Here is a 12,500-nt window from a genome sequence, read left to right as displayed (position 1 = left end):
TTTACAAAACTTGAAATTATTTTATTTCAGCAAGTTGCCAAGGAAACATTTATCATTTTAATTTAGTTTAACATACTAAAATAATGCATACATTACTTGATGTACTAAAATAAGAAAAAATAACACCTAAAACAACTAAAAAAAAGTTAATAAAAAAGTGGTATAGACATAAAATGTCTGAAAAAGTTGCAGTTATTTTAGAAATGTAATCAGTTACAGATTACAAGATTACGAAATGTAACAAGTAGTGTAATTATTAAATTACTTTAAGTAATGTAACTGATTACTTTTCTAAATGTGTTTTGTTTAAAAATGTTAATAATTTTCAATCATGTAAATCAGGCAGGTTTAATATTACAGTAGTATTCAACACTGATTACTGTCACAATCCTTCATCAGATTAAGATTATAATAATTTACTCTTAAAGCACACCACCACACAATCAAACTTTAGCACCCTTTCTACTTTGAAGTTAAATACTGATTTAAAATCATAACAAGAAATAGTTTAAGAGATATAATACTCTTTATGAAATCAAATCTTCGCACAGCTGTCTCAATGTCTTGGAGAATACGTCTTAAAAAATAAAACATTTAAATAAACCCAAACAGGAAATTGAACCGTTATGGAATAAGCATGTGTCTAACCTCCTGAAACATCACGGTCTCATGTTTTAGAGAAGTCGATCAAATCTGTGAATCCCCTTTGTGGTCATTAACATTTTCATAAGTAACTGTAATTTAATTTCACATCTTTCTCTGTAACTGATTACGATTACGTTTATTCTGTAATTAAATAAGGTAATTCAGTTACATGTAACTCCCGTTCTCTCAGGAGGGCGTTACCTTCTCGATGTTGCCGTAGAGACAGAAGAGGTTGAAGATGCGAGTGCAGTTCATCTTGGCGGGATGCAGGCCGCTCACCATGGCGACGGAGCTGGAGGCGGGGCTCATGTATGAAGATGTGTGGGGCAGTGGATAGGTCACGACCTCTGTGACATCATGAGAGACGCGCTTGAAGCGGTTATTACTGGGCAGCGGCAGCAGGGGGCAGTGAGCGCCTGCACACACACACACACACACACACACACACTTCAGGAATGAACAAACATCTATTAGAATACACTGTTCTGATTGGCTGGTGTCTGATGAGTGACTGACCGTATCCGTTATCACTGTACGAGGATGGATGTTCTCCCAGGATGGCCTGCCTCTGACGGCCTTTACCACGCTCTACAGGAAACACAGAAACAACACATACACCCACATTTACACCGGTAAAACATTCACTACGAGAGAACATCACACACATGATCCCGAAGATCTGTTTAATATCATGAACATCCCTCACTTTACACGAGTTCTGCAGTGCAGCACAGTGATCACAACACCAAGCTAATGCGTTCAGTTCACAGAAAATGCATGAAATTATTCAATGCAATGCAAATCAGTTTGGATAAAAGCCAAATGCATTAAAGTAAAATCAATCTATTTTTCTGATTTTGGATGAACATGTTCTTTCTGAAAATAAAAGCAGTTGACTAGAAACCATTTGCAATATTAGATTCACTTTCACATGTGACTGAACCAAACGACACACAAACACAATGTCTCAGATGCAGATCAGACTCAAACTCTCGAAGCTCTCACTCAGTTTCTATATGGTTTGCAATTTTTGTAATTAAAAATATGGGACATTTTAGCAAAAAGGATAAATAGAAAAATGTAAATTTCATTCAATTATATATTATGTCAACACTGACACTGCTGTTTAATTTGAGCAATTTAAAATGATTTTGATGTCAGAAAGTAAAACAGATCTGTGGTTTCTTGCAACAAAAACCAAAGTGTCTTTAATTTTTTAAGGCAAAACACTACAAGTGATCAATCCTATCAATCCGGCTCTGCGTGTCTGAAGGAGATCGGAGCATCTTCCTCACATTTATAATTCTACAAAGTGCTGACGGAAAGAACAGAACGCTGAGAGCGAGAGGAAGAGACGTTTAACACAGAGGTACTGCTGCAGTCATTAATATTCTGTGATGAGTGTCTTCACATTAGCGTGAGCTCAGCTTAGCGCTTCTCTTCTGCTGAGAAACACTGAGCAGTCCTTCAGTCTGGAGCCAGCGGAGTCTGAGCGCTGCTGTTCACCGCTGATAACACTGTTTACACCGCGCTTGAGCCTCAGCCGGCTAACACACACACACACACACACACACACACAGGGACTGAAGCCACACAATGCACCACGCTGCTCCTGAGAGACCTCACACAACACCCTAGCAAACATCCAGTCCTTAGCATCAAACAGACATCAGAAGTCACGGCTAAACCTGCGATCAGAATCACAACTAACCAGAAGAACAGGACACACATCAGATCTGACATTTCTCACAGAGAAATATATATATATATATATATATATATATATATATTTTTTTTTATTTATGTCAAGCTCTAAAAGATTTCAGTAGAAATTCCTGACAATTTAACATTTGTGAGTAAAATACCTGAACTTTGAATTGACAAAAAACACAAACTGATTTTTAAATTTGATTATTAAAATAATAAAAAATATATATTTTGAAATTAAATAAAAAATAATTCAGTTAATTCAATTAATTTATTTAAATATGAATTAATACAATTATTATTATTATAATTTTTTATTAATTTTACTAGTTTTAGTACATTAAACAGTCATCAAACAGGCAGCTTTAGTCTAAGGGCCCTAACATACACCCGGCGCAGCACAAGTGTTTGCTAGTTTCAGTTCGGCCCCACGTCGTTTAATTACTAAATGCATCTGCGCTTATTAGTTCAGGCGCAGTGCTGGTGCAGGGCTATTTTAAGAAGCTGAAAATAGACTGCGCTATAGACCAACTCAAACCTGCTCTAAAGTCTGGCGTGTGTGTTTTCTTTGTTATTTAAAGAGCGTACACACTTCTTATTAAACACAGGGATGTGAGAGACACACACACACACACTCACGCACACACACACACACTCACACACAGAGACACACACACACACACACTCACTCACACACAAACACACAGACACACACACACACAGAGACACACACACACACACACACACCCGTACCTCGGCGCAGCAGGAAGGGTTTGGTGTAGTCCCAGCTGTCGTTGTCGTTTCTGATGACGTTGAGGCGTGAGGGCTAGAATGAAAGAGCACAACGGCACTGCATGTGTGTTAGATCCAGCGCTGTGTGTGTGTGTGATTGTGTGTGTGTGTGTGTGTGTGTGAACGCTGCACATTTACCCGAGCGTATTCGATTTTCAGCGTGCAGCAGCCGGCGTAGATGTCGGCCCCGTTGAGGGCCGCTTTGGCCTTCTGAGCGTTCTGGATGGATTCAAACGTGACGGCCGTCAAGGAAACACTCCAGAGAACACACACAACACACAACACACACACAACTTCACCGGAGCAAGAGTCTCGCTGCAGTGTGTGGCCGGGATGCACATCAGATTCATCTTATAATTACTAAATGTGAAATTAATGCTAACCTGTCTTTATGTGAAAAATCATGATTCCCAGAGCACACAAACTCACCAGTCTAGAGCACTGTCCACTTCAGTGTTTACAATAACAATATCTTTATTTGTGAAAAATACCTTGATAGGATAACAGAATACAAAAAAATCATTTTATCAATTTAGCAAATATATTATGTATTAATAAATACAATATAAAAATGTGAAAATTATATTCAGAATATTATTATAATTATTATAATATGATTATAATTGTATTTAATAACTATTTTTTTTTAAATAATTTCATTTTTGCATGTCCTTTTACTATATAAAAAAAAAATAATAATAAAAAAAAGATATATATAAATTTTTTGTTTCTTTCAATACATTTTAAATAGTGTGTGTTTAACTGATTATTTAGCAAAACAATTATTTGATATTTTATGTATAAGTATACATGTATATATCAAATGTATAAGTAATATTTTGAGAGCATTTACTTAATTAGTAGCTGTGCTTCATTGGAGTGGGCGGAGCTAAAGAGTTTCAGCTCTCTGATAGGTGAAGATTTCTCTGCAGAATCATGGGAGATGTAGTTTTTAACCATGAGTTCTGCTATTGAACACAATTATTTAAATAAGTTGAAATAATGCTGCCTGACGGCTTTGAGAGAATCATAAACCATTGATTTAAATCCTCTGAAATCATTATTGGTCTGTGTTTAATGGTTTATGGTTAAGTTCTGATTGTAAATCTGCTGTACGGGTGGGCAGCATCATCAGAAGGATATTCCACCATGGCCTGGATCCCGTTCCTCTTGAAGATCACGATCCGCAGCACGTTTCCGATCGGGTTACAGACTGTGTACAGAACATCCTATAGAGGAGGAGCAGAAGCTGTTGAGAGCGTCCAATCAGGAGGCTGGTGTAGTGAGGAGGCGGGGTTTACCGTAGTGATGGGGTACAGCGGGTTCTGGACGGACAGCAGCAGCACTTTGTTCCCGCTGTTGGGGTCGTCGGCGTTGGTGGGTCGTGTGATGCGTTTGCTGGTGGAGTAGTTGAAGTAGGCCTGCTGTCCGGCGATGTAGACGGGCTCCTGCGAGCCACACGCCACGCAGCGGTCAGCGCTCTGAACCTCCTCGAACTCCACCAGAGCCTGCCGCTTGAACGGCATCATCATCACATAACTGCAGGAGAGCAGCAGGACACCATCACAACACCAGACAACTGCACCACTTTACCGTACACTTCTGCCACACGCACATCAACTTGAGATAGTCACCACTGATACAAACTTGCATTTTCTGTAAAACTGTATCAGGATATATTATATATAAATACTATAATAATACATAACTAAAACCATAATAAAATACCTGAAATAAAACAAACTTTAAATTAAAAAAAAAAAACTTAATTTAGTAAACTTAACTAAAATTAAAACAGAAAATATATAAATAAAATGTAAAATACTTAAAAACTATAGCAGTATGCTAACATATCACTGACTAAAAATAAAATAAACTTGTCTTTCAGCTAAATGAAAATGTAAATTTCAGTTTTGGTCATAAATTAGTTTCGGGGCATCACTATTAATTGAAACAATAAACCAAAACAGCGTCAGATATTAATACAACTAACAAGAAATCTTCAAATAAATTCATGAAGCAATCGTTGACTGAACTGAAGGAGTCACGCAGACTGTAGTCATGAGATTCGTTCATCAGACTATAAATACACTCATATGACCTCCATTCGTGTCACACACACACACACACACACAACTCATGCTCACACACACAGACACACACACGCATGCACACATGCAAACACACACACACACACACAACTCATGCTCACACACACAGACACACACACGCATGCACACATGCAAACACACACACACACACACACACAACTCAACCTCACACACACAGACACGCACACGCATGCACACATGCAAACACACACACACACACACACACACACAACTCAACCTCACACACACAGACACACACACGCATGCACACATGCAAACACACACACACACACACACAACTCATGCTCACACACACAGACACACACACGCATGCACACATGCAAACACACACACACACACACAACTCATGCTCACACACACAGACACACACACGCATGCACACACACACACACACACACACACACACACAACTCAACCTCACACACACAGACACGCACACGCATGCACACATGCAAACACACACACACACACAACTCAACCTCACACACACAGACACGCACACGCATGCACACATGCAAACACACACACACACACACACACACACTTCCTGTTCCTGTGCATCTGATCCTTGTCTTTCCTGATACAGCTGAGGTCAAACACACACTAATGTCCCGCATGTGTTCCCATGATCCTCTCTGAGCTTATGTGAGTGTAAACATCAGAAAGGAACCGAACACAGTAACTGACAAAGTTTTATTTACAGAAGTATCCTTCAGTCGACAGAGACTTTGATGTGGTTTGATGAGACTGTGCTGAAACACAAAGCTCTTTGTCTGAAGAATGACACACTCGTTAAAGCCTTTATCTGTTCATTCATTACGAGGGAAGACCACCAAACGAATCTCTCGGCTGCTGAAATGAATCCCTTTGATGAATCAGATCAAATGAAAGCATCACTTTACCAGATGTTTCCGAATTTCTCCAAGGACTCGACCAGATCGGCCTCCACCACGGATTCACAAAGACCTCGCACGTGGACGACGGGAGACGGAGCGATGCGGTGCGTCTCAGAGCCGCTGTCCTGAGAACAGAGAGAGAAAACCCAACATTCATTCATTCAGTCAGCAGCTCTTACCCTACCCAGCTGTTAATGAAGAAACACAGCAACATGAGAAGAACTGACCCAGAAACCCCAGATAATGCTGAGACACTGGAGACTCAACCACCACCGTAACATGGAACAAAATAAATAGTTTTAAAATAAAAATATAAAAACACTTACTGAAAATGACTTAAATCATAAAAATTTCAAATGAAAAATAAATAATTTTAAAATAAAACACACTAAAAATTGGTTACTCTTTATTTTCCACTTTAGAAATTTCATTAACTATAAGAAACTTTGCAACATTGAGTGTTATTTTACAGTAAAATTTTGCCTTGTTACAGTGTTCCTGTAACTCAAGTGGTAGAGCAATGCGTTAGCAAGCGCAAGGTTGATGGTTCGAAACCCAGGGAACACATGTTAGGAGAAAATTGTTAGACTGAATGCAATGTAAGTCTAAATTTCTGCTAAATGCATAAATTCTAAATTCAAATTAAATTCATTGCCTTGTTAACTAATTCTCATTAATTCACAACTACATGTCTACTAACTCTCAGAGTAGACAGTTAGGTGAGGTTTACGGTTAGTAGAATAAGTTGACACATAAGTGCAAAGATTCTCAGTTGTATGTTGTGAACCCACCGAAACAGATATACAGCAGACAGTCTGTGGATTATCTGAAGACTGCTAGTTGACATGTAGATGCAAAGTTACTAACTGTTAGTAGAACGTCTAAAGTAGACGATCAAAATAAAGTGTTACCAAAAATGTAATAATCATATTTATCAATTTAAATATCTAAACCATCATTCTGATAGTCTGAGTCAAATCGGTTATCTTTATTCACAGTGGTTTTCTCTCGCAGCTGAACAAGTTCATTTGGTGAACATTAATAAAACACATTTAGACTACATATTTAAAAATATGTGCTTTTGGTACGGTTCTAATAGAAATCGGTAAGTATTCTTGTGCTTCAGGCACAGATAAATATGACTATACAAGTGTTGGCTTTCAGATATAGAATAAAATGGATGCATATAAAGAAAAAAATATAGGGCCCAAAACAGAGCCCTGGGGGACACCACAAGTCAAGAGAACAATGTCCAAGTGCAATTATCCTACAGTGACCCAGAAACTTCTGTTTTAAGATACAATTCAAACCAATTTAGAGCATTTCCTCTAATGCCCACGACCTGCTCTGACCAAGAAAGAAGAACATGATGCTCAACTGTGTCGAATTCAGCACTTAAATCTAGAAGTACCAGCACAACAGATTCACAGTTAAGTCAGTGGCAATTAAAATATCACTTAAAACTTTTCTGAACATTTTCTAACATCTAAGATCAGGGTGAATGAAAGCATCTCCAGGTGTGGCGTTCTGATGACTGAAACACTGCATATTAAAACCATCAAGCGGTGTACACGATTTTATATGTATATATATATATAGATTTCTCATAGTACATAACAGTTATAGATATGGGAATGTATGTCAATCAGATCATACTGTGTTGATACTAGCAATGCTAAAAGCTATCATTATTATTTTTCTCCATTAATTTTCACTTGAAACACTTTTTAGCTAAATAACAAATCAACCATATAAAGGTGCATCTAGAAAAATCTAATGAAGTGAAGCATTTGTCTTATTAAAATCTTCCCATGTAAAATACACATGAAACCACACATGCATTTGCACGTTGCTCTTATTTTGCAAGCATCAACCTTTCTTTCCATTTTCTGCTTTGCAAAACTCCTGATTGTTTGTCGACCACAGAGATACCAACAGACAAATAGTGTGAGAAAAACACCTTCAGTCTCACGCTCAGCATGAGATCATGAAGAACATCCCACTGATGCCATCAAATCATTATCTAAAAAAGGACCGAGATGAACACACACCTGTCAGACCTCATATAGAGCAGTCTGTCTGGATTATTTCAGTTATTACCCTCTTTCTCTCAGCATGAGTTAAACACCCCTTCTCAAATTCCAGAATGAGGTGAAAACACAGAAAAATTCAGTCGTTTGAGCGTCTGTGATATACTGCAAGAAGATCACATTCCCTACATCTCTGCTACTTCAAAACCTACAACTGTCCGATATGTGAGTGAGTTAATAATGAGGCTTGAGGTGAACTACTAACTTTAAACCCATCAGTGCCAAAGCAGCGCCTGCGGTTGGAAAATGACCTGCAGTAATGCCATGCAGCGTTGCAGAAACTCTGATGCACTAAGACTCACATTGAAGAATCATATCAGAATAAGAAAAACACTCAAAATAGAGCCTCACAAACATCAAACCACTTCCACTGCAGACGGATGACGAGCTCCTTGAGTCACAAACCAGGTGACAGCAAGATAAACACCAGTGCCGTCTTACACACATTCATCTTCAGACACCTTCAGCATTCATGCGGTTAAAGGGGTCATATCATGCTATTTTAGAGATCATTATTTGGTGTAACATAATATGTTGCTTTAACATGCTTTACTGTTCAAAAAACACATTATTTTTCAAATACTGTACATTATTGTAGGTCCTCTATGCCCCGCCTCTCTCAGACGTGTTGTTTTCTACAAACTTGAATGAAAAAATGAGTCTGAACTTTGATATGGAATATCTCTTAGGATTTGTTATATGTTATATGTTTAAAACTAAACATAGTTGAGGGAAAGTAAAAAAAAAAAAAAACCCTGATTGTACTAAGTATTATAAAAGAAACAACCTCTCCAAATCACATTTAATCCTCTAATACATGCTACAACAATGTGAAAATAATAATAGAAAATTCAATATTAAATTGTATTAATATTAATAAAAATAATAATATTAAATATAATCAAAAAAGCTGAAATATGTTAATATATTGATGATAAATGTATTTTACTAAAGTGCATTTTAAAGTGGAGTAAAGATAAAAGTAACCTCCAAAAAAGAAGAAATTAGGGTTTAAATTATTTTCTCAATAGAAAGTGAATGAATTAAATAAAAATCTCTTAAAACTAAATGTAACAGCACAGAATTCAGAAGCATTGATATATATATTGCATGTTTACAAAAAATAGCAATTAACCTTGCGCGTGGTACACAAACGAACATGGAACAATACATTTATTAATCAGTGTTAATGTTAATTAATAAAAAGACAATCGTTCAGTGTTTGTTCATGTTTTTGTTGCTGTTACGTGACGTAGAGGTGTCTGACTTGGGCAAAGACGGCGTTTTCAAATTTATCCACACTGGGACCCAGTTTCAAAAAATAGCGGTTTCACCTTACAAAAACGCCGGATCCATGTTGACGAAACGCCTATCCGATAAAAAATATGTGCGTATTCACAGAAACGCGTCTCTGTGTGGACGGGGCCTTAGTTGAAACTGCATTTGAGTAAAGAACAAATCAACTAAAGTAACCCAAAATGACACTTAGGTGCAGTGATCAAGTATAAGTATTCACACCCCTGCCAGAGTGACACAGTGGCACAAAAACACGTTTCACACCAAAAATAACAACATCAAACCTCTAACACCGAAAACACAACAAGCACTTCTCACGTCAAAATAAAATGAGTAAGGAGTAAAACGTAGTGTTTCTTCTTCAGAACGTGATGACTGCACAAATCCTTAAAATAATACTGATGTTTCTGTGTTAGAGCCATATTGTTATCATGGGCACGTCAAAACACTGTAAATGACTATTTCTTTTTTTTCAGATAATTCATATTTTTTATGCAGTTTAAGAGTACTTTCCCCATGGTCACAAACAAACGTGCTCTCTGATGTAAACGAGCACAGATGACGGAAACAAAGCAACTGCGCTACTCTGTGTGTCTGAAATGTGTTTAAAGGGGGGGTGAAATGCTATTTCATGCACACTGAGTTTTTTACACTGTTAAAGAGTTGGATTCCCATGCTAAACATGGACAAAGTTTCAAAAATTAAGTTGTACGTTTGAAGGAGTATTTCTGTTCCAAAAATACCTCTTCCAGTTTGTCACAAGTTTGGGAAAGTTTTTTTCTAGTATGGCTCTGTGTGATGTTAGATGGAGCGGAATTTCCTTATATGGGTCCTGAGGCACTTCTGCCGGAAGAGCGCGCTCCCGTATAGCAGAGCACTGAGAGCACAACAGACTTCACTGATCAGAGCCAGAGCGAAATGTCACAAAAGAAGTGTGTTTTTGGTTGCCAGGGCAAGACAACCCTGCACAGATTACCAAAAGAGAAACAGCATTAAGGGACCAGTGGATGGAGTTTATTTTTACAGAGCATCAACGGAGTTGTGCAAGTGTTTGTGTTTGTTCCCTGCATTTCGAAGATGCTTGTTTTACAAACAAGGCCCAGTTTGACGACGGATTTGCACATCATTTATTTCTTAAGGATGATGCAATCCCAACGAAAAAGGGTCACGATCGTGTGTTGGAACCTCAGGCGGTGAGTAAAACTGCTTCAAATATCTCTGCCTCCTTGTTAGTGCGTCCCCTCCCATGCCGGAGACCCGGGTTCGAGCCCCGCTCGGAGCGAGTCCTTGCTGCTGCTGCTCTTGTTCAGTTTCAGCCTCGGGATCTGATTCTGGATCATAAATAAACGGCTGAATCTGACTGTTAGCCATGGTTTGTTTTGGATGTTTTTTTCCTCACGGTAATGTCACAGCTTCCAAACGCTCTCAACTCAAAAGCCTACTCGTGCTCGTGATTCTTTAGCTCCGCCCACACGTCACGCCTCCAGGCGCTCGTGTTTTTCCGGGAAAAATCGGTACTATCTTTCTCTTATGAATATAATAAAACTAAAGACTTTTTGGAGTTATGAAGGATGCAGTACTACTCTATAGGTACTCAAGATTAACAGGATATTGAGTGAAAACGAGCATTTCACCCCCCCTTTAAATGATTTAAACAGCAATTCAGATGTTTGCATTCTCTGAGGTGTTCACTGAAGAACTGAATACTTCAATATTTAGACTCAGTAGGCTATTTCTTTTCAAACTTTCAGGTGCATTTAATTAAGATTGGATCCAAGGTCCTTCATGAACTGAGTTTGATACCCTGTCCAAGACATAGTCTGAAAATGTTTCGATTCTTTATTGCTCAATCACACTTTAAGTTAAGGCTCCATTAGTTATCATTAGTTAATTCTTTAATTAACATAAACTATCAATGAAAAACTTTCTAGACATTCATTAATCTTAGGTTATTTCAATATTCATGTGAGTTTATATATTAATTGTAACAGTGTTATTTAATGAACACGAGCTAACATGAACTAACATTTCATTTAAAAAAAGACTGATAACTTCTGTAGAAAATGTAGCTATACCTCATTGTAAATGCATTAACTAAGGTTAACTAATGAGATCTTATTGTAAAGTGTTCCCTGATTATTATAATTCTTTTGCACTTTAGTCAGTGTGAAATGTTTGAGTTTATACATTTCTTTGTGTATTGCTCTATCGTATTTACATTTTCAGTTATTTTTTGTTATAAGAAAAAGTTATTAAACCTGTGTGTTATACTGTATTATGACCTTTTTCTGCAACTACATTTCAATGCAACCAGCATACAACTGCCACACAACAGACACACGACTGACACACAACTGACACACAACAGACACACGACTGACACACAACTGACACACAACTGACACACGACTGACACACAACTGCCACACAACAGACACACGACTGACACACAACTGACACACGACTGAAACACAACAGACACACGACTGACACACGACTGAAACACAACAGACACACGACACACACACGACTGAAACACAACAGACACACGACACACACACGACTGAAACACAACAGACACACGACTGAAACACGACTGACACACAACAGACACACGACTGAAACACAACAGACACACGACTGACACACAACAGACACACAACAGACACACGACTGACACACAACTGACACACAACTGACACACGACTGACACACAACTGCCACACAACAGACACACGACTGACACACAACTGACACACGACTGAAACACAACAGACACACGACTGACACACGACTGAAACACAACAGACACACGACACACACACGACTGAAACACAACAGACACACGACACACACACGACTGAAACACAACAGACACACGACTGAAACACGACTGACACACAACAGACACACGACTGAAACACAACAGACACACGACTGAC

The 12,500-nt window shown here is 38.2% G+C and overlaps 1 protein-coding gene and 1 long non-coding RNA gene across 4 annotated transcripts in view; both read right to left on the bottom strand.

Moving 5' to 3' along the window:
- The window catches only part of LOC127968481 (heterogeneous nuclear ribonucleoprotein L-like), a 29,501-nt gene that overhangs the window by 8,298 nt on the left and 8,703 nt on the right, over positions 1-12,500 (bottom strand). For both annotated transcript variants that reach the window (XM_052569744.1, XM_052569745.1), the window contains 7 exons: positions 6,179-6,297; positions 4,446-4,683; positions 4,288-4,373; positions 3,283-3,379; positions 3,106-3,178; positions 1,162-1,233; positions 847-1,061 (listed from right to left, as the gene is read on the bottom strand). In XM_052569744.1, coding sequence (XP_052425704.1) covers positions 847-1,061; positions 1,162-1,233; positions 3,106-3,178; positions 3,283-3,379; positions 4,288-4,373; positions 4,446-4,683; positions 6,179-6,297 — 900 coding nt within the window. The remainder of the gene's footprint in view (positions 1-846; positions 1,062-1,161; positions 1,234-3,105; positions 3,179-3,282; positions 3,380-4,287; positions 4,374-4,445; positions 4,684-6,178; positions 6,298-12,500) is intronic.
- On the bottom strand, positions 4,708-6,170 carry LOC127968484 (uncharacterized). 2 transcript variants are annotated; one of them, XR_008155980.1, is made up of 3 exons: positions 5,740-6,170; positions 5,551-5,619; positions 4,708-5,280 (listed from the first exon to the last, which is right to left on the bottom strand). It is a non-coding gene; the product is annotated as an uncharacterized LOC127968484 (long non-coding RNA). The 2 variants fall into 2 exon arrangements; XR_008155979.1 differs by lacking the exon at positions 5,551-5,619 and adding an exon at positions 5,342-5,414 and having other exon boundaries at positions 5,744-6,170.

This window comes from Carassius gibelio, chromosome B11, assembly GCF_023724105.1.
Source record: "Carassius gibelio isolate Cgi1373 ecotype wild population from Czech Republic chromosome B11, carGib1.2-hapl.c, whole genome shotgun sequence".
Lineage (NCBI taxonomy): Eukaryota > Metazoa > Chordata > Actinopteri > Cypriniformes > Cyprinidae > Carassius > Carassius gibelio.
The sequence above is the reverse complement of the archived record's forward strand: the minus strand, read 5'-3'. Positions and strand labels throughout refer to the sequence as shown.